The 25,659-nt window shown below is 38.8% G+C and overlaps 1 protein-coding gene across 2 annotated transcripts; it reads left to right on the top strand.

Annotated features, from left to right (window-relative positions):
* The first annotated feature begins 410 nt into the window (after nt 1-410).
* Nucleotides 411-25,554, top strand: VPS39 (VPS39 subunit of HOPS complex). 2 transcript variants are annotated; one of them, XM_064658132.1, is made up of 26 exons: nt 411-620; nt 2,279-2,344; nt 3,174-3,200; nt 3,655-3,719; nt 4,503-4,545; nt 5,546-5,640; nt 6,828-6,926; nt 7,626-7,718; nt 9,436-9,619; nt 10,029-10,149; nt 10,518-10,638; nt 11,445-11,574; nt 12,698-12,840; nt 13,697-13,840; nt 14,445-14,586; nt 14,861-14,947; nt 17,245-17,318; nt 17,906-18,004; nt 18,263-18,380; nt 18,854-18,982; nt 19,462-19,564; nt 20,518-20,563; nt 21,193-21,342; nt 21,514-21,648; nt 22,211-22,302; nt 23,419-25,554. In XM_064658132.1, exons 1-26 carry the CDS (start codon nt 548-550, stop codon nt 23,492-23,494), a joined length of 2,655 nt encoding a protein of 884 aa, XP_064514202.1. In that variant the 5' UTR covers nt 411-547; the 3' UTR covers nt 23,495-25,554. The 2 variants fall into 2 exon arrangements, with proteins under 2 accessions (XP_064514202.1, XP_064514203.1); XM_064658133.1 differs by lacking the exon at nt 3,174-3,200 and having other exon boundaries at nt 433-620.
* Nucleotides 25,555-25,659: the final 105 nt, after the last annotated feature.

Here is a 25,659-nt window from a genome sequence, read left to right as displayed (position 1 = left end):
CCTACCCGCTCTGGTTTATGTAAGCCAAAGGAAACCAAACACCTCTCAGACTGACGCTGTGGGAAGACGAGTGTTTGCTACAGCCAGTCCCTTTTTTGGGCTATATGAAGCTGCACAAGGATTATGACAGGGTGAGGAGAGTCCCCCTGGGGAGAGCATCCTGGCCGTGCCGACATGCGTTTCCCGCTCGCGCCCGAGCTCCGGGGCAGGCCGCTCCTGTTTGTCGGGCTGCCGGCGCGGGGACTGCGCCGAGGGACAGCTCCTGGCGTTCTGTCCCAGGCGGAGCGCCCCGGGCTGTGCCAAGACCCCCGCGGGGCGGCGGAAGGACGAGCGCGGCGCTGCCAGCGGGGCGGGAGCAGCGCGGCGGGCGGGGCCTGCGGCGGAAGCGGCGGCGGTGGGGCGGGCGGGGCCGGAAAAGGCGGGAGCCTTCGGGCGGCGCGGGCGCTTCCGTCGGTCTCCTTCCCGTCGGGGCTTTCCCCCGCCCCGCCCCGCCGGTGCTCTACCTGCGCCGGGTGCTGTGGCAGCCCGGGTCGCAGGAGTCGCCGCCATGCACGACGCCTTCGAGCATGTGCCGATCCTGGAGAAGCTGCCGCTGCAGATCGACTGCCTGGCGGCCTGGGGTGAGCTGGAGGGGCCGCGCCGCCGTCCGAGCCGCTCCGCTGTCCCGTCCCGGTCAGCCGTGCGGGGGGTGCCGTGCCCTGCCCTGCAGCGGGCCGGGGGAGGCAGCGCCGCCCGGCCCTGGCCGGCTGCACCCTGTGCGGGCGGGGCCCTGCCGCCCCCCGGGCCGGCGGGAGCGAGTCCCGTGTCCCGGCTCCCGGCCGTGCCCGCAGCGCTATCCTGCCCGCCTGGCTGTGTAGGAGGCTGCCAGGATTCCCAGGGCTGTAACAGGGGACTAGCTAGTTTCTTGCTTAAATAGCATCCCCTGTATTCTGACTTAAGTTTATCTTGGAATGCTGGTGGTACGTTGAGGTCTTAGATTTAGAATCTGTTTGCATGTGTTAATGGTATATCACTGTAGGTTATATTTTTGGGCATACTTGACTGTCAAGGTTTTGGTCAGGTGACTGCACCAGCTGTCATAATGATAGGGCTTGATGAGGCTTATTGGAGCCTTGGGCAGTTACCATCAGATGTACGACCATCACACAAAATCGATAATTAAAAGAACTCCAAACACGATGGAATTGTGACCCCCACTAATCTGTTTTAAGACCAAAATTATATTCTGAATTGTAGTGCCCCATTTATACATGGATTGTTTATGCTGGAGTTATGTATTGGAGAGGATGTGAAGATAGTTTATTCCTGCATTGCAGCTTTTATCTTTTATCTCTTTGAAAGCACTGATTTTGCTGAAGTAGAGAAAGAGCCTAAACCTACAGCCTTCTGGCAGTATAGTTGTGTAAAAAGAGGTGTAATTCTGTTTCTACAACTTTTGTACCAAAAGTGGAAGAAAGGTCTTGCAGGAAACAAGACTATTAAAATGCAAGTATATTTGGTAGTGAGACAGTACTAAATGTAGAAAGAAATATTAATGTATGCTGCTTTCCTATATGATATTCAGCGAGGAAGAAATTAATTCTTATTTAATCAATGTATAAAGATTCTGTGCCTTTTGTATGGTGTAGATGCTGTAAAGAGGAAGAGTTTGAAAGCCTGCCATAGAGTTTGTAGATTAAAAGGTTCTCTTTTATAAATCTTAAATGGACTTGGTTGTCCAATCAATCCAAATGTCACCTGAGCAAAGCTGCCACTATCCTTCCAAACATAGCTGACTCTTTCAGAGAGTTCTCATAAAAACCTGACTGTTAAAAAAAATCAACAGTCAAATCCAGGTAGAACTCCTTGTTTTTCTTTCTGACAGTACTTCCCACTATGCAGCACTGTTCCTCTCAGAGATAATAACATCTGAAGAATACTTTATTGCCTCTTTTGACTGCACAGAAGATGCAATGATTTGCTTATTTACCTTTGTATAAACAAGTGGAATGTGATGCCTAGTCTGTTTGTTCTGTTACTGCTTGATCTTTGGCTATCCTCTCCTGACAATGAAAGCTACTTCTGAGCACTTCCACTGGAGAGGTGATAGGAGACAAGTAGTCACTAGAGAATGTCCTCTTTGGCATTTGAAAAAAGTTCCCAAGTACTCTGATAAATGTAACATAGCCCCATGCTGGGCTCTGTGAAGAAAATTAACTACTCTGGCCAAACCCAGCACAGCTGGGAAGGGCAGTACTTTTTGAACTAATTAGACTCTCTTTCTCCTGTGTCTTTGTAGAGGAATGGCTCCTTGTTGGTACCAAACAAGGGCATCTTCTGCTTTACAGGATCAAGAAAGACGTAGGTAAGTTTATTTTAAGAATGGCACAAAAAGTTGATTATGTTATTTTTATTTCCTGCACTTTAGGAGGCTGTAGTGATTTTAGCACAAGTGTGTTTAATTGCTGATTTTTTCCTACATAGAGTTTAATGAATATTTGTGTATGATCTTTGGTGAAAGTGTTCATACCATTTTTCAGATGTGCAAGAAAGACAGCAAGTAATGTGAGCCTTTTTTTTAAACTATGTTTTATGTCCGGTTTCTATTTGTTTGAATTTATAGTAAGCTACTGTAATTTTTATGAATACAATGCGCAAATATATGCAGAAACAGTGCCACTTATGAGGGGGTTGACGTTATCTTTTAATGGACTGGATTAGTGAAAGAGCATATATATTCAGTGGGCCCATGAGCATCATAGATGGGGGAGAGGGATCCCTCCTAACTAGTTTTATCATGTATATACTCTTCTTGTCTTTTGACAGTCATAAGTGTTCATAGCCTATTCTAGAGACGCTACAAATAGAACTGTTCTATTTTCAGTTTAGTTAAAATTGATTTTCAATAACAGATTTGTATTTCACATTATCTGCCATTATGTAGAAACTGATGTTACCGAACACAGTAATATTGTGTAGCATGGGACAGGAAAATAAAAATCAAATGTGTGTTTCCCAGTTCTCAGCTCTTGGAAGACTGTTCATTTGTAGCTACTTGGATTCTACAGAATGAGTTCAGCTTGCTTTTTCTGAAAGTTGTAGGCTATCTGTTCCAGTCAGAACATTCTAGTTTTGAGTTGCTAGTGTCTTATCTCACGTGGTAAATTTCTTCCCCTTTTTTGCATCAATGCCAGGAGAGGTTATGTCATCAGAAAGTGTCTGTAAGTCTTTCTCCCTAAAACTCCTTTTAAACCCTTGTGGTGTAGTGTTTATTCCATGTCTATTTTGCAGTGATGTGCTCCCTAGCAATTTAAATTGCTGATATTTGATGGATAAAGTGTGGATAGAGACTTTATGGGTATCTTTGTATTTCTGGGTTTCAAATTACTTAGAAATAAGTCTTGTAACCTAAAATTCTGGCAAGGCAAAAATATAACTATTGATGAGGCCCTTGGATGGATATAAGAAGTGTAATTTACATTTTCACCTAACTATGTAGAGGACCTTCTGATGCATTTAGCTATTAATCAGAGGTAGCACAGATATGTTAGAAGTGTCATTCTTCCAGTGTTATGTTTGCTTTCATAATTATTTGTAATCTACTTAGTGTGAGATGTATGTAGTCATGAGTGAGGGCAACCTCAGTTTACATACTCTCTCAAATCTTTCTGATAGGTTGCAATAGGTTTGAAGTGACACTAGAGAAATCCAACAAGAATTTCTCAAAGAAGATTCAGCAGGTAGGAAATATCATCTCCTTGATGTGAGGACAGTTTTCTGCTGTTTTCAGCCAATAAATGAAGTAATGTACATCTTCAATCTCTGCTAAGCTTAACAAAAAAATTTCCCAAAACTATAGATTCCTCTAGTGGTGAAGCAAACAGGTGTTTCTGCCCACTCTTCCCATAACAGAATAAGCTTCGTTTGATTGCTAAAGCAGAAAACAAAGAATTGGAACTTGCAGGTTTATTTTGGGCTTTGGTTAGCAGTAAACCTTCAGCTGCTCTGACTGAGAGTATTTGTAAATATGATGGTAATACAGAAACAGTCTGTAATATATTATTTGATTCTGATATGCAGTCCTATAGGAATGTGAATGTAATTCTGCTTACTTGAAATGTAGAACTAAAGTAACTGCCAGTCTTGCTGCCATTTTCTTTTTTTTTTTTGAGAACTCGTGATAATTGATTATATTGATTCTTGGGAAAACACATCAAGGATTATGCAGCCTCTTTCAGCAGCACTTTACATATCCTTTAGAAGTGTTTTTGTACTAGTAACATGCCAATTATTATAGCTTTTTTTACGTGCTTAGGTTGCAAGTGCTACATTCTAGCTTTTAAAAAGTGAGTGTTAGTTAAAAGGGTTGCAGTGACTGAAGGAAGGTGGTGCATAGATAACTGTCTTGCTGTTTTTATTATTTTGAGATCATCTAAGATGCATTTTCTTAGACTATCTATAATCAACCCTTGTTCAGTCGTTTATTTTATGAATGGAGTCATTAACAGCATTCTCCCTTTCAGATTCATGTTGTTTCTCAATTTAAAATTTTGGTCAGTCTATTAGGTAAGTGAAGAAAAACCTTTTAATATTTAATGAGCTCAATGCAGTTACTTGTCTGAATGTGGCACTCCTTCCACACACCTGCATAGCAGTCTCGTTGTTGAGAAGTCGTCGTGTGGAATTTGAGCTTTCCATTTTGCAGAGGAAGCGTTAAGTGGCATGGATTGAGAAGCAGCTTTGCTTGTCATAAGCCAGCTTGGAGAACAGAGCAGTAATGCTGTTTTGTGATTAGAAATGAAGTACATTTGTGCGCTGGAGTGTGTGTATATACATATAGTTTGTATTGGCATTTGAATATACGCATGCACATGTATGTGTGCACTGTACGATAGGGGCTAAAACTTCTGTCCAATCTTGTTTGATATAACAAACTTACTGTTAGTATGTTACACCAAATATGGTTTATATGCAGATGGCAATCTTTTACCATCCTGTGGAAGGTCTATGTTTGCTTGGCTCTGGCTATCTTTCTTTAACCTTATGATCTTCCTATGGGTTTTTTTGCTTATGTTGCTACTCCCTTCTTTATGATCTCCAAGTCTTGGCTCTTCTGACTCCAGCATGTGTAGATTTCTGCTGCTTGCGTCCTCGTGTGTATAAAAACCTGACCACAGTACCCTCCATTTGCAACTGTTCGCTTTACACTAATTTCAGGAGCCAGTTCAAAATGCTCTCTATTCAGACAATCTTCCATCTTGAACTTGCTCTGCTCTGGCCTGCTTACTGGCCCTTCCACTCCCACTCCTGCTTGGTTAGCACTTGTTCTCAGTTCCTGCATGTAATTTACCAACGTTGGTGTTAGTCTTCTTTTCTGCATTTTTTTTGTATTTATATGTGCCTTAGCACTTCTCAGCTTTTGTGAAAACATGTCCTTTCCTTTCTTACAGCTCTTAGTTTCAGAAGTTCTTCTTTTTATATAAATGTAAAGTGTGATAACTTACTTGAATTAGCAATGACCTCTACATGTATTATTGAATAATAATTGGAATTTTGTTTAAAACAGAAAATAACATTTATGTTCATGACCTGTTGACATTTCAACAAATCACCACGGTTTCCAAGGCAAAAGGTGCATCTCTCTTCACTTGTGACCTCCAGGTAAGGGGAGGAATACAGTGACACAGGCGTCCTTACTGTTCGTAATAAGGATAACTTTTTCACGTCTCTGTATAGATTAGATTTGTTAATTTTGTGCTGCATGCAAATTGCATGGGTACTAGTGTTTTTTAAAATTAGTACCTACTGCATTTGCTTAAGGCAACAATTTTTAGTGTAGTCACCTTCATTTTCTTCCTCTGCTTCATAAGGCATTTTCCTGTGCCTGTTATGATTGCAGCTTTTGATAAAATACTTAACTTTGTCTGTCTTGTTTTTTTTGAAAGGTCCTCTTCATTATAAAAGCCACTCCCTTTTCCTAGAATTGCCAGTGTACTAGCTCATAGTGGTTCCCTTGTCTAAGCAACTCCATCACTGTTTTTGTTATGTTTTTGTTTCTGTTTATTGGCCTGCAGAGTCCCAGGGTAGCTGTGATAGTTTCAAGCCATAAAATGGTTCCATAAGGTATAGCAGTCCCCTGTTCATGTGCTATGGTTTATTAGGTGACTCATTTTTATCCAAGTGAGTTTCTCATCCTACCGTATAATTCAGAAGCCTTCACAACCAGAAGTGCTCTTCATCATGTTTTCTTTCTTTTTCCCATGGAAGCTCAAGTGTTAAATAGTTTCTAGAAAGTACTTGGGGTTTTCTAGATGTGAAAAGTAATGTGTTTCAAAGCACCTTTACATCTGGTCATTGCAAAGTGGCTTGTTGTTTGTGTGTACAGGCACCTAACTTTCCTAGTATTTCTTGTCAAGAAACTTTTTCAATAGGTTAGAATATTAGAAGTTATTAATATTTTCATCTGTTAGTATAACACATTGTTTGCATTGTTCCATTTCCTTACCTCTCCTATACTGCACAGAGTTCCAGCTATTTATCCTAGTTTCAGGGCTGGACTGATAGCGCTCTACTTATCTTCTGTTTGTGTGTGTGTATGCCTTTGGTGCTCTTTTATTTTGTTGCATTTTCTTGGTGTCACAATCCCTGCCAAAGTTTGTTTTTAAGTATTCTGACACCACCTTCCCCCCCCCTTCCTTTTTTTAGGCAGTGACCTTCTGGCAGGTTTAAACAAAGCTGCTCTTCAGTTAACAGCTTTGCTTCAGGCTGAGGATTCTTTTGGCCTTGTATTATCTTACTTGCCTCCTATTTTGTGAGTGCCTGTGAGTTAGGCCTGTCTGTTTTCGCAGCAATCAGGTACAGGGGAAGAGGTGCTGAGAATGTGTGTGGCAGTGCGTAAGAAGCTACAGCTTTATTTTTGGAAGGACAGAGAGTTCCATGAACTACAGGTGAGTTGTGTTGTTTCTGTAATCTAATATGCCTCAGCAAGGGGTGTAGTTGCTCTTTACTACTTGCTATGCAGTCCCCATTACCCAGAGACACTGCTGACTTCCAGAGCATTGACTCTGGTTGGTTCTGCAGAGTTGTAACAACAAAGCAGAAAATAAAAGTGAAAATAGATGGTTTGAATCACAGTTAAAGTCATTAATACAGTTAATAAATTAAATTAAGGACTGTGTCCTATATTTTGCCATTCTGGTTGTAGTACACTTTGTGTACTACACTGTAGTCAGTGGAGCATATTAGCATACAGCATCTGTGAATGTATACCTAACGACAACATTATGAGAGTGGGTGCACTTCTACTCGAAATTTTCCAGATATGTCATTAAGTCAGAAGATGGTTACTGACAACAAGTGTAGAGAGCTGCAGTTGTGAATACTGAAATGATAAAAATAACTAATCAAAATGGGTAGAGGCTTTTTCACCTACAATGCCCTTCTAGAAAATTACCAGTTAGCTCAGAGCGCACCTCTTTACTGTGCATGAATCTAGCCTTTTGGTTGAATACTGCCATTCCTTGACCAGTAGATGTCGGGCACGTGTGGTGGGGAATATGGTGCCTGTTATGCTCTGCACTGCCAGATTTGACTTCTGCTTTTCTCTCGTAATAGCCAGTTTAACTTATTTTCCCTGTTTTCCTCAGGGGGACTTCAGTGTGCCTGATGTACCCAAGTCTATGGCCTGGTGTGAAAACTCCATCTGTGTAGGCTTCAAGAGGGACTATTACCTGATACGGGTAAGACTGGGGTGTGTAATAGTGTTTTAAGATTTGGATTGCATTAAACACTATGGGGGCTGCTTCTGTGCTCAGGGACTTAGCTAACAGATTTATGAAAAACAGCATGTGGTACTCTGGTATAGGAAGGGCAGTCTAAGTCTGTCCTTTTGAACTGATGTTGTTGGGAAGTGATCTTTTGTTTGTTGCTGTTGAAAACAGTGTTTGCAGCTCTTGCAGAAAAAGGGCATTGGAGAAGATACATTTTGGTTTGGCAGCAGTCTGTGTAAGCTCAGCTTGCATTTTATGTAATGTATTGAGAAAGGAGATAGCTCAAAGAGGGGAAAAAAGACCAAAAATATCTTATCTGACATACAGTGAAACTTAACTATTTTTTTGTTTTTGATTCTCTTGCTGAACAGTAGTAGTTTCAGTTTGATACTCTCTAAACTTACTGTCATTATATTACAGTTTCCAGTTACGCTTCATTTACAGCTATAGTTGATTCTCTTTTCTGCCTTTATAGTTGGTTTCTGCAGATATGATAGGAAAATAAGATGAAGTGCACCACACATGTTTTTGCATGGTTGGCAATACTGATCTGTAGGCAACAGGAAAACTGCACATAATTTTTGCGATCACTTGAAACTGATGCTGCTCACAAAAGAAGGGATGCCTTTCTGTAGTGCTCTCCTAGATTTTATTCCTTCCACTCTAGTTATATGTGTAGTTGTGCAGCTGCTCAAGCAACCAGGGTGGAAACTACCTGTCCGAATATCTGCTTTGGGTTAGTTCTGATGCTTGACAGACTTATCCTTTAATGGCTCCATTTCACTAAATAGGCAGAAAAAATATACATGTATTTATGGTGTTACTTTCTGCTAGCTAGCTGTTGATTTATAAAATGCTTGAGCCGTAAATGCAAGGGAAGCTGCAAGAATGTGTAGCTGTTTTATCAGCTCATGAAACAGCAATTTTTTCTGTGGGTTCAGTTCCCAGGACAGCATGTGGCCACAAAATGACTGGCTAGGACAGGGGAAAAAGACTAGACAGGTTGCTAGGCTTTTAGTTTGGTTTTTTTGCTGTTGTGGCAGCACTCACTCATGCCATAACAAAACAGTGTTAAAGTTTTGGCCTGAATTAAGTGTTTGGACACTTCAGCTGATATTGGTACTGTGCTATGCATTTTATGAACCTGTATGAGTGATGTGCTCAACTACTGTTATAGTAACAGGAATACATCATCTCAGACACAAAAGTATTAATTCTGTATTCCACAATGATGTATAATAATAATAATAATGGCCAGTCTTCGCGAGCGAAGATTTTGGGAAAGGTCATTAACCCTTCCAGCCTGCGCAGTGGATTTTTTTAGGTGAGACACAGCGTGCGCTGAACTGAGCCCACCCTTTAGTCCTGAGGTTCATCTGCCGGGGCCGAGCAAAGCTTGGACAGTGGCAGTGAGGTCCCCAGGATGTAGGTTTGTTTAGAGTGACCTTCTCTTAGGTGGATTGCCTACCAAGGCTGACGACCACCAGAGGCCCACCACAATGATGTATAAGCAAGATAAGTTAGGATATGCAGAAAATGTTATTGCTTCTCTTTAAAACTGCACTTGTCCTGTTAGTGATTAGTCTGGGATGTAAATCCCTTTAGGGCTTTTTGGCTTTAGTCTCGTGCGGCTGCGAAATAAAGGTTATTTTAAAAAACAGGTTTTTTATCTTCTTTATTATCCTAGGTGGATGGAAAAGGATCCATCAAAGAACTGTTTCCCACAGGGAAGCAGCTGGAACCATTGGTAGCTCCTGTAGCAGATGGAAAAGTTGCAGTTGGCCAGGATGATCTAACAGTTGTGCTTAATGAAGAAGGGGTCTGTACTCAGAAATGTGCCTTGAATTGGACAGATATTCCTATAGCCATGGGTGAGAAGTAGCAGGTGGTTTTTTTTTAAATGTGCTTCTTTACTCCTTTGTGTGTGATAAAATCATTATGTTTCCAGTATTTTGAAACTAGCTGGATTTGGAGTGTGATAGTTTCTACAGTATTTTAAGTTGTACTATTGGAAAGGTTTCGTATGTTTATTTTTGCTTCTTAGCCTTCTTTGCTTGTAGTCTATATGCCTTTCTCCTCATAAAATAGGCATATTGCCTATCTTTTATGAAGGGACAAGGTCTGAAATGGAAGGTAATGTTTTAAAGCACTGTAGTTCTTATGGGAAAAGAAGGACACGTTTCAAGGGGAAAAAATTTGAAAAGAAGCCTTTTAAGTTCTGGTTTATTTGAAGGAATACTTGAGAGCAATCAATTTAAATTTTTCTTGTTTTGTTAATAGAACACCAGCCTCCCTACATCATTGCTGTTCTACCAAGGTATGTGGAGATCCGCACTTTTGAACCCCGGCTGCTGGTACAGAGCATTGAGCTGCAGAGACCACGCTTCATCACCTCTGGAGGGTATTGGATAGACCTGATTATTACTGTTGTCAGGCTCTCTGGGTGTATGGTAGCACTCTGAAAAACTGGGAGCAGCTTTTCTAGGTCTCTCAGCATATGAAGTAGTATTAAAGCAGTCTGTTGGGTTTTTTATGAACAGATTGTTGAAGGCCATATCTTGAGGAGGAAATTATAGAGTTGAGTGTCTTTGGGAATTTGTGATCGCTGGACATATGTTCTTGTCCTTTCTGCTTTGCAATAATGCTCAAGTTGCTCTTGTATCAGATTGATCCGTGTGTGTATTAACCAGGATTGTATTTTTTAGATAGGGTATTGCTTCTTTCTCAGCACTGGAACTTAGTAACTGAGTACTTTTGTCTTGTTTTCAGAACAAATATTATATACGTGGCAAGTAATCACTTTGTTTGGCGGCTCATTCCGGTGTCCATAGCAACACAGATCCAGCAGCTTCTGCAGGACAAACAGTTTGAGTTGGCTTTGCAGTTGGCAGTAAGTACTCAAAAACTGAGTTTGCAGCGGATGTGATTGTGCAAAAGTAAACAAAATGATATTTGCCATCTGCTTGCCTACAGCGAGTCCACTAATCAGTCAGTCATAGTGTAGCCTCTCAGCTGTCCACTTTGCACAAACTGGTACACTCTAACCTTTTTGACTTAAGCTTTAGTTTTGGGCTACCATTATTCCATATTAATCTGTGGATTAGTTTAGATTTTGAGATATCATCTGTGTGTAAAAGCTTACCTCTTAGCTGTTTAATTGGTTACCTTCTTTTAGATTTTGAAGTCAGTTAGACTTCAAAGTCTTCAGGCTGCTTGCAAACAGTGTTGTTTGAACTTCTGTGTTTTGTCACATGGCTTTTGGTTTTTTTTAGTACTACTCCTGAAACAATAACATTTTATAGGTGCTGATGCAGTATGTTTAATTGTACTGCTCTTACTGTTTTAGGATTTTTTGGTTTCTGGAAACTTCCCTGGAATTACATAAAAATGAATTAATGGCATTTTGAATTGCTGACTTGAAAAAAAATTTTGAAAAGGCAAATGAATGAAGAGACAGTTGCTGTGACAGAGCAATTATATGGATAATAAAAAGTAGCTTTCAAACCTTCCAGGTTATCTCCATGACACAATAAGCATAGCATCTGACAGGCACCATCAGAGATGTTCACTTTGGAAGATTATCTTTTTTCTTTTTAATCTGTCCAATATATAATGCTCCTGTTATTTCTTAGAGTGTTTCCTTCTTGTATATGAGGCCATAGAGTTTTTAATGTTTGTTAATTTGTATGTTTGTAGGAAATGAAAGATGATTCAGATAGTGAGAAGCGACAACAAATTCACCACATAAAGAACCTCTTTGCCTTCAACCTTTTCTGCCAGAAGCGCTTTGATGAATCTATGCAAGTTTTTGCCAAGCTTGGTACAGGTAAATGCTTAGGTCAGCTTTGAGGTACCTAGGTTAGAAGGAATGAAATGAAACTTATGGGCTGTTGCTTGGGGCTTTTTGTTTTAATGCTTTGTTTAATTTAAAACAGTGGTGTCTTATGCAGACCAATCCCCTGTGAATGGCAAATAACCTAGACAGCTGTTTAGTTGTTTTTTGGTGAAACTGGTTAATAGTACTTAATCAACTACACCTAGTAAGTTAAGTTAAATCAAGAGTTTGCCCTTTGTGCAGAATATATTTGTATTCTAGGCTGTTTTACAGCATGCACAGCATGTGCACAGACCCTTGAAGCTGAGTGCTTCAGCAGCTGCTAAAAGCCTACTCGTAGCTTAGAATGAAAAGTAAGGAACATCTGTAGATTTGCAAAGTCATTTTACTCAGACCAAAGGACCCTTAACCCTTGGTTTAACCAAGCTGCTGAAATGAGGAAACTTTTCTGTGCTTTTGGAAGTCAAAATAGTCTCTGATGCTACTCATCTGATTTGTACTAGGGCTATTGGAAGAACACTTAAGACTCAACTGTACCATAGAATAGTGCTGAAGACTGAGATTCCTGTGCATTTAAACCTAGAACTTGTTTTGATGACACATCATGTTTGCTTTGGAAAACTACAGTGAAAGAAAAGGACTGAGAACTCAAAATACTTTAAACTTAAATTAGAGGACAGTAATTTTGAATTTGCTTCAACTCTGTGAACATGGGTGTTCATTAGTTACAGATGGTGCTATTCAGTTCTTGTTTCAAAAGCACGATAAATCTTCTCTTGAAACAGTGCTTCTTCCTAGAAGTCCTGTCTTACTGTCAGAGTCATTAATGCTGGGATTCTGTAGGAAGAGCAGCAAGATAGTTATAATAATGGCTTGTCCTCGAGGTGTGCTAAGTGCAGATGTTGGAACTTCTTGTGCTTGGACTTTGAAACAGTTTTTCTCTTGCTTCTTTCGCCTTGTTTTAGCTTCTCTTCTATAACAAGTGAATTTTATTATCTAGACTCTCGTGGATATACCACTTGACTACAGACTGCTCTGTTAGAAAGCTAAGCTGATGCTAAGAGTTTACAAAAATATTATGAATGGTTACTAATCCTAGTTATTTTTTGCTTAGATCCCACTCATGTGATGGGTCTGTATCCTGACCTCCTGCCCACAGATTACAGGAAACAGCTACAGTATCCCAACCCCCTGCCAGGGCTCTCTGGGGCAGAGCTGGAGAAGGCACATTTAGCTCTGATAGACTACCTAACTCAAGTGAGTGCTCTTCTACCTGTTTTTAGAGCAGGGTTATTCAGTTTTAGCATGCTTTGTTGGTTTACTTTGTTGTGTAGGAAGCAGTGCACCTACTCCAGCTCTGTCATGCTAGCCTTAGTGGGCTGTCTTCATGGTTGGAAACTATGGCAGCAGCTCCTGAGTAAGCAGGGGAAATAGAACATGTGAGATACCCCACAGTTATGTAGGAAACATCATGTGTGACTGGACCAAATTTACTTATGGATTGGATCTGAATACAAGTCCAGTATTTTATTTCTGGTATCCTGAAGAAGACTTGAGCACTTGATCTTTTGTTTTTGTTTGGTGACTACTGTGGAGGGCACTTTGTCCAGGAGACAGGTCAAGAGCATGCATTAAAATGTAGAACAGGAGATAATGGGCAGTGTGACTTCCTGCCCTCTTTATTTTGTCATAACTGGAACCTGAATTGTTTGGTTGCCATCCTTACTAGACTAAAAGGAAGCTTGTGTCCAAAGGGGGATAGTTTTTATGCCTAGTAGTTCAAAACCTAAATAATTTTCCAAGTGTTTTGAATGTTGCCTGACTTCTCTGAAATGTCTCTACTCAGGTTAACATAATTTCCTTCTGACTATTTTCTCAAGACTCTGAACATTTTGCAGAACTATAAATTTGAAAACCAAATTTGTACACCTGAACGTAGTTGTAAAGTTCATCTGTTGAATAGTTAGTAACAATAAAAATTCTTTTGGAAACAATTTATTAAATCAAGTTATTAAACTGGCTTAATTTAGTCTTTTTTCTTGGTGGATTATATTTTCTGAGGTGTAGAAATTCATGGCCTTTTCCAGTTAAAATTTCATTTGATGTCCTGCAGAAAAGAAGTCAGCTAGTGAAGAAGCTAAATGATTCTGACCATCAGTCCAGTACCTCGCCACTCATGGAAGGAACACCCACAATCAAATCCAAAAAGAAGCTACTACAAATCATTGATACCACCCTGTTAAAGTGTTACCTGCATGTGAGTGTCTATCTCACAGGAAGTGAGTGTCTATCTCTATAGGAAAGCCTATAGAGGCTTTTCCTTTGCCACATGAGCTCTGTTGGAATTTCAGGAATATTTAAGAAGGAGGATAAGGAGCTACTTCAGAAATTCTCACACAACTGTCTGTCTTTGGTCTAAAAATGATGTGTCAGACTTGGTTAGCTAGTTTCATCACTGATCAGGAAGCAGTTTCATGGAATAAGCAGATGTGTCTGTTTCTGGCTGCTGTGTCTGTTGAAAGATCATGGGCATGCCTGTGTATTTTGAAGTTCTAACAAATGCTTACGTCGCCTTGTAGTGTTAAATGCAGAAGAGTATGATCTTTGCTGTTGCAATGCTTTCCAAAGCTAACCTCTGTTCTTGAAGGGGAGTAGCTCTGATACAGATTTCTTTCTGTCCCAGAAATGATGGAAGTGAACATGGGCCTTACTCTAAGATGTTAAACTGTCATTTCTTGTATTTCTTATGCTATAAGGCTTCCTTGCCCCCCAGCCCCTGCTTCCAACTCATGTTTTGTACTATATGCTTTGAAATTGCACTTCCAGTGAAGTACCTTTAAGTGTTCCCTTTTTGCTTGCAGACAAATGTAGCACTGGTGGCACCACTGCTACGTCTGGAGAACAATCACTGCCATATTGAGGAGAGTGAGCATGTACTAAAGAAGGCACACAAATATAGTGAGCTGATAATACTGTATGAGAAGAAAGGTCTGCATGAGAAAGGTAAGTACATGATTGGAGAGGAGAAGGAATAGAAGCATTTATTCCTTGTACTGAGTTTTTACTTGTCTTCAGTGAGCAGGCAGTATTCAGAAGAGACTGTTTAATCACCATCTGGTGATCAGATCAGTCTTTGTTCCTGTTACAGTTTGGACTGTATGTTCAAAACAAAACTTTGTTTTGTCTTCAGTAGCAGAACAGGAAGAATGCACTTTTTTGTGCTTCAAGTTGGGACTATACTTGTGTTACAAAGGAATGAATTTTTTTGTTCTGAAAGCACTACAGGTACTGGTGGATCAGTCAAAGAAAGCCAACTCGCCTTTGAAGGGTCATGAGAGGACAGTGCAATATCTGCAGCATTTGGGTGAGTGTGAGGGAGAGCAGTATTTTTGTGAAGCTGTTACTCCTATTATTAGTGGTTATTCTTCTGTTTGGCAACTTTTAGAGGCTATCAAGCTGAAAGATATCCTTGTCATCTGGTTTGGTTTCTTGCATAATGCAATCTTCCAATATTAGTTCAGGGCGTTTTGTTGAAACTTGAGTATCTTATTGGAAAACATTCCTTGTTTCTGATTAAAATTTCTGTTGGTAGAAAATGGGCCGTAGTATTTTGAATTTTCTTCCAGTAATGATTTATCATCACTGACAAAAGGAAAATTTTAACTTCTGGTTAGGCTTTCCAGATGAAAGTCTTAACTTCTAGTTGCTGGTCTTTGTATTGTCTTTTATGAGATGAAAATCCTATATTAAGTTGTTGTTTCCTGTGTTTAAGTAGATCTAGATAATGACTTAACAACTGTAGTTGCTGTTCAAGCATCATGGTAAAAACTTGTCTGGTTGACTATTTGTTGTGAACTCTTGAGTCATTTTTTTTATTTGCTAATTCTGAGAATAGTTCCCTTCCATCCAATATTATTTCTAAAAGCAAAACTATTCAAAAGTATCACACTGCTGGTTTGGTAGTGCGTAGTTTATGAGGGAAATACCTTTGCTCATCTCTTAGTCTTATACTGTTGCCCAAATTTGGTATTTTTTTTTCCATAATTACTTATTTTAAAAACCGCTGGCTTTAATTAGCAACATGTTTATTCAGTGCTAATGCGAACATAACAATGATATTGAGACCTTTCCCATGTGTGCCATGTCTCTCTAACACTTCTTACTCAGTGGTGTCATTTGGTAATGTCACTCACCTTAGAGAAATGTAAGTATGTTGTGTTCAGCACAGCTTTACAAAAGAAACTTCTAATCTTACTTAAATAGTAATTCTGTCATCTTGATAAATTCATCTCAATTGACTTATGTCAGCTGTTCATTTGTTTTACCTGAGATTGCTGAAGGCTAAGACCTATAGACTATAGACAAGTTATCTGTAATACGTTTTTTAAATCTTGGCAGCTTGCTAAATTTTTTTAGACTTTTGGAGCTTCTCTGTTTCAGGACCCCCTGAAAATTGTTTTTTCTGTATTCTTCTTGGTCAGCTCTTTAAAACTGATAAAGGATGTTTGTTTACTTCAGAATATTGAAATATAGTGGAAACAACATAGAAAGTTGACTCTTCCTGAAAAACGGAATGTTTTACACTGGTGTCACTTGCAAAATTTTCCCCCAAGTAAATAATAGAAACATAACACTATATGTGTGGTTGTTTTAGCTACACTGCCCATTCTTGGTTAATTGATGAGTGTTATTTCTGGGAGTCCCTAAACTAAGATGATAAAAGCATTTCAGACTATGGGGTTTCTCCACATTTTTCCCTTTGCCCACCCCTTTGGTGAGACTTCTGTAGTTATGATCTCCTAATCTAAGCAATAATTGATTTTTTTTGTTGTTATTATTATTTTAGTTGTATAGGGTGTATTTCTAGTTGCTTTCACTTACATTCTGAGTGAAATAAAAACTCTTCCTCAGTTGACTCTTTTCTATAGATTTTTGTGGATTTAATGAAATACTCTGAAATAGTTTTAAAGTAATTACAGAAAATTCCTCCAGGCTTGTAGCTCTGGTCTTTTAAGTCATCAAGTATGCATTACTTATGTGTATTTGATACGTACCTTGTGTCAACAGAGGCACGCAGTCATGTTTTCCTAGCGTGTTTTATTAGTTTTGTGAACCGAATTGTCCGAACAAAAGTATTCTTTCTAAAAGGGCAGGTCCTACATTTTCTTAAAAGCTGAGAAGCTATTAGATGTCATGTAGTTTCTATGCTAGTTACTTCAGTACTATGAGGCTTTACTACTTGTCTTGAAGTATGTGACCATTTGCTATAGGAGTCATTAGACTGACAGGCTGGAAAATGACTGAAGGAACTTATGTAAGTGAAAAGTACAGTGCTTTCTCTACACTACTAAAAACAAGTTTTAAAGGGAGACTTGGAATGTGATTAAGACAACCAATCTTAGTTTTGGGCTGAATTGTTTATGTTTGGTAGCACTTAGTATTTGAGTTAATTTTTGTTTCTGTTTGAAATCATGTCTGTGAAGTAATGAAATTGTGCATTTAACCTGGAATGCACAATTTGCTTGACTTGAGCAGGGAGAAAAACAAATTGGATTCTTCATGTAAATTAAGCTTGGCTGGCTCTGAAGGCATCTGATTGTGTTGTGAGTAGATAGATGCTTAGGATTTTAACACTGAGCCCTACTGCTTTTTATATTCCAGGCACAGAAAACTTGCATTTGGTATTTTCCTACTCAGTCTGGGTGCTAAGAGATTTTCCTGAAGATGGACTGAAGGTAAGTGTGGTTGAAACAGGCACCTTGTCGTTGAGATTCTTAATGCAGTATATGGAATTGGGATAACTTAACGTAAGAAGCTGTGTATTAATGCTAAATCCAATTAAAGATATAATTTGTGTTTTCTGTGTTCAGTACTGTGGTAATGTTAGCAGTAGATAGAGCAGGACAGTCTTTCACTTTTTCTTACTCTTATCCATTCTTGGAATACTTTACAACATTTAATGTTATTGATGTCACACTTTTTGCACAAGAGCCTGATTGAATATTTAAATGTCAAATATTGATTTGCCTTACTTATTTTCTTTTTTCTCTTTGATATAAAATTGACTCCCTGTGTTTGGAAGATGTTGGGCTCTGTAAGAGAAGAGTGTTCACTAAGGCAGAAGTGGGGATGTGTGTTAATCTCTTCAGATGTGAAATAACTTGTCAATGCCTGAATAAACTACTCAGATTTTTTTTTTATACTTCTTGTGCTTACCTTTGGCATGTGTGATGATATGCTGGGCTTCAGTGCCTCAGAGAAAATGTACTGTGGCACTTCAAAAACCCCCACACCTTTCTGTGAATAAAATTTTGTTTAACAGATATTTACAGAAGACCTCCCTGAAGTGGAAGCTTTGCCACGGGACAAAGTGCTCAGTTTCTTGATAGAAAATTTTAAAAGCTTGACTATTCCTTATCTGGTAAGAACTCAATCTCTACTAGTGCATTACATTCAGTACAAAATGTTACATGTAAGACTGTAGTTCTCCAGGAGTCAGACTCTAATGCTATCTCACAGAATGCTAGCCTTGCCATAAGTTGTGCAAAAATCCCATAATTGAAATTTATGAAATCCTGAAGTCAGGATTGGTAAGGGCAAGCATGGAACTGTTGCTTGCTTATAATAAGTTACTTCCCAGAGTAAGTGTCTGTAACTGAACCTTAACATGTATTCACAGGAACACATCATTCATGTTTGGGAAGAAACCGGTGCAGACTTTCACAACTGTTTGATCCAGCTGTATTGTGAGAAAGTGCAGGGATTAATGAAAGAGTATCTCAATTCTTTCCCTGCAGGTATGTTTAGCCTTTTCTGGTGAGAAGACTGGGGGTATGGGACAGCACAGGGGAGCCTTCATATACCATATTTTTTTTTTAGCCTTCCCTGTTCAACCCTAAGTGATGAAGGAACTGGAACAACAAAAGTTGTGGGTTTGTAGGGCAAGCTAGTTTATTGCCTCCCAAGAGATTTTAAGGGGTCAAGCAACACTTTATTCATAATTAAGTAGAATGGCAGCTACTGCTCCCTTGAATCCTGCATGTTAAGGGTAGGGAAGGGTTTTGAATAACTGAGTATTGTTTTATCCAGCCACTTGATGTGTTTTAAGGAGCTGAAATAATTTGGCAGGTACACTGGAGTCCCAATCCACATAACAGTTCTATCAGCATTTAGTTCCTCTTCATGATGATTTGTTTGTTCATCTTCTTCTGTGTACTAGTGTAGTAAAATAGTTGTAAGAATTTAGCTTATGTTGTTTTCTTCCATATAGATAAAACTCCAGTGCCTGCTGGGGAGGAAGGAGGAGACTTGGGGGATTACCGGAAAAAGCTTCTACTTTTTCTGGAGAAGTCTAGCTGGTATGAACCTGGTCGGCTAATTAGTGACTTCCCCTTTGATGGTGAGTTCAGTTTTCATAGGTTAATTAAACCCTAGCTTATTGCACTGTACAGCAAAACCTCCTCACTTATTGTAGACTCATGGTAACTGGAAACAGACAAGCTGACTGTATCTGTAGTTGTAGGCCACTGGTGTGTATACTGTTTTTGCTGGCACAGTTGGGTTTGCCAGTCTCTGCAGGATTCCTGTAACTGTTGACCTAAGACCTTGTGGTATCTCCTATCACTTAAATATTTAGCCTAACTTTTTGATGAGCCTGAATTTTTCAACAGGTCTGAAGATTATTGTTTCTTAAGGTTACTTAAGAATTCATAAAAGGTTTCTGAGATGCATGTGAAGTGTAGACTTACAGTCTCAATGTAATTTAAACTGTAGTCTGAGCACAGATTAATAGTTCCTACTGATAGTCTGATCACTAATTGAACTTTTTCTGTCATTTCTCTGTGTAGCTATTGACTTAATCCTTCATGCTATCACTAGGTCTCCTAGAGGAACGTGCTCTGCTCTTGGGTCGTATGGGGAAGCATGAGCAAGCTCTTTTTATTTATGTTCATATTTTGAAGGACACCAACATGGCTGAAAAGTAAGGATTTCTTTATTTTATTTTATTTTTTTGCAAGTCTTAGTTTGCTCACTTCCCTATGGATGCGTAGTGAAATGTTTCTGTATATGGAACATGAACACTCTTAAGTCTTCAGGATCTTCTGGGTTTCCATGTTTTTTTGACTTTTAGGCTTTTCCGGGTATGTGTTCATTACAGATGCTCATTCTGTCCCCTTGAGGTTTACCTTTTCGTGCTCTTCTGTCATTGCACTTTAGAGCAATATGACTGTCGTCAATGGGTTTCTTGTTTCCGTCTGTCCTTAGCCTGTGAACTTCTGTTGTTTTGCTTCCTTCCTCTTTGGAGAGACGTTCATTAGCCCATGTGCCAAGTTAGGCTCCTTCAGTTAGGCAGAATCTTCTTAGTAAAGATACGGTATTTTTCTAGATATTTTGTGCCAGGGAACCTCCTGAGTGAATCAGAAGTACTCAGGTACTCAGCACTGGCAGGTATATGTGAACATTGGGGCCTATTCAATGTAGCTTCTTTTCAAGATAGTTTCAGCAAATGCCTGTTACAGGGCATTTGGCCCCAGTATGCAGCGTACTCTAATGAACAGTTTCTCTTTGTGATCTGGATACACTAATTAGAAATACCTATGCATGTGTTATTATGCTGTGATGTGTTGATTGGAGATATCTCTTTCCCCCCTTTTTCTTACACAGCTAAATTAAATTTGACTTCTACATTAAAGCTTTTTAAGTTGATTGGTAATGGGAGATTTGCACAAAACCTCCCTTCTCTCAGCATTTTAATGCAAAATAAATGGTGTAATTTTGCTGTGCAATTTGATTAATTGATCCAAATTGGAGGTATGGCTACTTAACTTGATGACTTCAGTAGTCAAAGCATTTAAATGTTAATTTCTGTGAACTGATTCTATGAGTTCTAAAATTGTTTTTGTATTTTATTTACTTGATACTTCTCCGTTCTAGCTACTGCCATAAACATTACGACAGAAATAAAGATGGCAGCAAAGATGTAAGTAGCTTCATCTTTGTAGTCTTCCTGTTCAGTAAGGATGTAGCAGGCCATTCATATCTTTTTCAGGACTTGAAAGTTTTGGCTCTGTGTAGACTTTTTCGGGGTTTGTGTAGGGAGCCTGTGTATAAGCTCTTAGAATTTAGGAATTACTAGATGACTGATTGGGTTCTTTTTGGTTTTGTTTGTTTGTGTTTTTAGTTGTTTGTTTGGTTTTGGGGGTTGTTTTTTATTTATTTTTTGTTGAGAATGATACTGTATCATTGGAGTTATGATGGAATTCAAAAGACAAATTACTATGTTTGTATTCCACGTACATCTACAGAAAAGATAGGGGTAAAAAGCAATGAAGTGTTGGTTTCTAAATGCTATAAGTGAGTTCTGAAAGATGGATGAGGGAGGCATTATTAACTACTTTTATAGAAAATCTTCAGAATGCAAGTCTTGAAAGGCCTTGAACATCATTGGTACTTTTCAGGTTGTATTGTTTTAAGGTATGAGCTGTTTATATGAGCGCTTCAGAATTTTGGATGCCATAGGTACAACTTAGTACCATTTCTGGGTTCTACTAGCACTGTCAGTTGTGGATACATGCACTGTTTTCAGAACTTTCCTTTTGTGTGCAACAGGTCTATCTGTCACTGCTCCGGATGTATCTCTCCCCACCTAGTGTTCATTGCCTGGGACCAATCAAGATGGAAGTACTGGAGCCTCAAGCCAATCTGCAGGCTGCTCTGCAGGTTTTGGAACTACATCACAGCAAACTGGATACCACTAAGGTAAATCAGACCTGTAACTACTCAGTTTGTACTGTTGGCAGAAGATTACAGAAGGTACTGGAGTAGGCAAGTTAGTGGATTGTAAGTGTCAAGCTAAATGTGTCAATTTCTATTCTATTTTTGTCTCTATTCCTTTTTAATTTTTCCTAACTTAAGTATATTTTGTTCCAGGCAATAAACCTACTCCCAGCAAATACACAGATTAGTGAGATTCGCATCTTCTTAGAGAAAGTCCTTGAAGAAAATGCTCAGAAGAAAAGATTTAATCAAGTGCTCAAGAATCTTCTCCATGCAGAGTTTCTGAGGGTAAGCACCCAGCACCTGTCATTTATTGGAACGGTGTTTTAACACATGTTCAATATTTAAATTAACTCTTCCTTATACGGGATGTGTGTCCTCTAGATGGTGCTGTAGTGCACTTGAAATGTGACCCAAGTAGATTGAACATCCCAGCAGGAGACAGTGTCTACATTCATTTTAGTTTGGATGAGGTGTCTGTTTTTCCAGTAAGTCTCTGGACTCACTGTGCTGTGGTGTGCATTGCAGAACCATCTCAAACGGCTTGGACTGGATTTCTTTCAAGTGAACCAGGGGAAGCAGTTCACTAGTTCACCTTAACACCTCTTAGTGGTTAGAATGCCTTAGTCTTTGGACTAAGTTGAAAGTAAAATCCTGTAATTCATATAGTGTGTGTATGGAGTGTTCGATACCACCTGCTCTGCTCTACAGACCTGCTTTTGTGCTGCACAACTTGGTAATGTGGATACTGAGAATTAAATGTTTTGACAGTATGCAGTTTCACCGGATTAGAAGGCAGCTGTAATGTGGCAATAATCTTTAGCAAGTTGGGTTTTTTATCCTTCTTTAGGTCCAGGAGGAGCGGATCTTGCATCAGCAAGTGAAGTGTATTATTACAGAGGAGAAGGTGTGCACTGTTTGTAAAAAGAAGATAGGTAACAGGTGAGAGAGCTTGGTAAACTGAATCAAATATGGATCTGTTACTCTTAAACTAAAAATGTTGGAAAAGTTGAAATGTGTATATATCCAGAGAGAACAGCAGTATGAAGGAGCTATTTGAAGACTGTTTGAATTACAAATTACATTGCTCAACTGGGTGATGGGGAATACCTCAAAGCTTTACTCAGTGAATTTACTGCAAGAGTTTAATCCTGCTTTCAACAAAGGAGTATAAAATCTCTTCAGAAACTCCCTAGAATTCTTATTTCACAACTCTAAAAGGCTTAGAATCATTCTGCTACTAGCTGCTTCTTAACTAGAATTAGGAAGGATGATATAAAGAATTTTAAACTAAGATACATGTGTGGTTTTCTATATCTGATGGCTTTGTAGTTCTCTGACTGATTTACATTTTGTAGCCTAATTATTGTACAATATCTAAAGGTAAAACTAATTTACTTAATTACCTGGATGCCAATAACTTTTCTTCTGCTATTCCTGGTAGGCAATTATGGCTTAATATATAATGTAAATTTTACTTGCACTTTTTCCTCTTTGAACTCGAGTGAAATGCCACATGACTAACTTAGTCATTGTTTCTGTTGTTGATGTGAACTCTTCTGAGATTTCAGTAGCATTGACAATGATAGGAAAGGTTGTTTTTCGAAAATATTTTAATAAACATAGGTCTAAATATTGCTGTGCATATTAAGTTTTTTGCTGTTAAAGCGTAGCATGTAGCATCAGAATTTAAGTTTGCACAGGCAGTATTGTTTTTATTTTATAGAATTTTTCTAATGCTGTTAAGTTCAACAAGACTTTGAAAGTCAAGCATGTCGCCCAGTCCTTACAAGTTGAAGTAAAGTGAAGTGTGCCTACAGAAATGAAAATAGATCAAAAAAAAAAAACACAACACCAAAAAAACCCCCTGGCTTACAAAATCCAAAGAATTCTTTTGTCTGGTTTTCTCAAGAATATATTCAGGCTGTAATTTAAAAAAGAGAGAGTCACTTCCATGTAGGTGTTTCTTTCTGATTCTGTACAACTTGGATGTTCTTGTTTGAATATGGAAAACTGTCCGTATTGACAGCTGATTTTTGTGTTTTGTTCTCTTTACAGTGCATTTGCTCGATACCCTAATGCAATAGTTGTGCATTATTTCTGCTCCAAAGAAGTCAACACACTCGACACCTGACCTTGTCGTGGTCAATAATTCCAGCACTCATATGAAATTCAGTACTGATGACTTAAGAAGTTGATGTGTCTGAGATTTTTGAGGCTTGTTGCTAGGTTCTCTTACACTGGGTAGGAGTCATTTGTATATGTGGACTGACTGTACCTACCTGGCAATATTGATTTACTAGAAAATTACTTTAACCAAGTTGTTACAGTGCTGGCAACTACTCTCAGTACTCAGATGAAGAATAGAAATTGATTTTTGTAGTGAGTTTTGTAATACACTCCAGCCTTGCAAATGAACTGTTAGACAACTGTTGGACGTTCACCACAAATCAAGTTTTACAATAAAACATACTTTCTTAGGGTGAAAATGTTGTGATTTGGCCTTGTATGTAAATATTTATTCAAAAAAATAAAATTCCTTAAAGTCTGTGCAGCTATATCAGCATTGCATGGAGATCATCAAGTGTTTGCCATAGAGGAGGCTTCTGTGTCTATTTCTAGACATAGAAAGTATAATTTTACTTTCATCTCAGTGACAGAAATGTTTAAGTGCTGGCCAAAGGACTCTTTATTGATATTCAGTGTTATTGCCTGACCTTCAGATAAAAAGTTGTTTCACAGGAGGTAGTCAGACAAACTGTAGATATCACTAGTAAGCTTTTTTCTTTTCGCTTTAGTTTGAGAGCTTTAAATTGAAATAACTTGTGTGTTGTTTGCACTGAATACGTTCCCTCTTAGCTTTAGTGGAAGCTCAAATACTATTTGAAGAAGTTCATACCTGCACTCGTAGCAAAATACAGAGAACACCCTCTAAAGCAATTTCTGGAAGGAGTGAACTCTGATTATTGCTTGAGCTTCTAGACTATGCTTGAGATTTATGTATATAAATTCTTTAGTCTCTGGCTCACTTTCCAGCACTGAAGTAAAATCCAGGCTGTTTCAACATCTGTCCATTTTAAGTGCTCTAGAACTGTGTTCTGCTCAGGCTGGTACTGTTCTTAAATTACTCTTGGACCAGAAGTCTTAACACAAGAACTAGATTGTACCACACTCACTGTAGGCTGTAATATTTTTGTCTAACTTATTTTTTCAAAAGCATAAAATAGCAGATTGGTAGAGGGGTATTAAAATGTTTGGTGCAGAAAGAATCTGTGGAGAGTGATAATGAAAAGGCAGCAGTAGCAAATAACCCAATAGAGTAGCTATTTGACTCCCAACACCTTGCTCTAGCAACACTTATAAATATGGTATCATTAAATAGTATGAGCATGGCATGTAACTACCAGATATCACATCTTTATGAATACATCCTGTAAGCCTAAGATGTAGTTGGATCTCAGTTAACATTATAGGTTTACTTAAGCCTTTATGTGAATGTTTTTTAGGAACAGATCTGCTGTAAGCTGATGAGTCCTAATTCACTTTCCCTTGCCGGTATTAGTAGTTTCCCTTGATAACTGTTTTTTGCTTTTCCACATGTGTTTTGTATTTATTGTTCATATATTGTTCATGCATTCTTATGGATTTCTTGGTCCAGTGTTTTGCTACTTCTGTACTTGGATGTCTTTCTGCAGAGGCTGGGTAGAGGGAATCTGTGGTATTAATGTTTTTAAACTTGTATTTCTTCTATTTGAAGAAGAGAGCCGAAAAATACTTATACTGGATTTGCACATTCTGTATAGATCTTTATATACTGGTTCAGGTACAGAGGGAAGGTGGTTTGGGAGAGCTGTGTTTACAGGTAATTGAGAATGAAAGAAGGGTATTAAAAAAGACCCTGTATTCTTTGTATACAGATATAACAATACTACTCTGATTTTTACCATTAGTATGAGTTTTATTTACCTTCATTTTCTGTTACCAGGAGAGCTGTACTCACATATGAAGATCTTCATTGTGCTCTTACTTACAGGTCTAAGGTTGTGCCTCTCTTCATCTCCACTGCATACCTTTTACAGAGATGTGGTTTGTGCTGTAATTTGTTTTTCTTGGTTCATATAGTGTGGTTTGGGTTTACTAACCATACAGCAGGTTTATCTAAAGCAATAGGTTGTAATAAATATTGTGAACCAGTGTGTGTTTCAGTCATTGTGCAGTTAAGCTTCTCTGGGCTGCTGTAGATTTTATTTTCCACTTTGTCCTGGAAGTCAGACTCAATGCAGGGATTCTCAGTATTCC

This window comes from Pseudopipra pipra, chromosome 6 (assembly GCF_036250125.1).
Source record: "Pseudopipra pipra isolate bDixPip1 chromosome 6, bDixPip1.hap1, whole genome shotgun sequence".
Lineage (NCBI taxonomy): Eukaryota > Metazoa > Chordata > Aves > Passeriformes > Pipridae > Pseudopipra > Pseudopipra pipra.
Note: the sequence above shows the minus strand (reverse complement) of the source record. Positions and strands in the feature narration are given on the sequence as shown.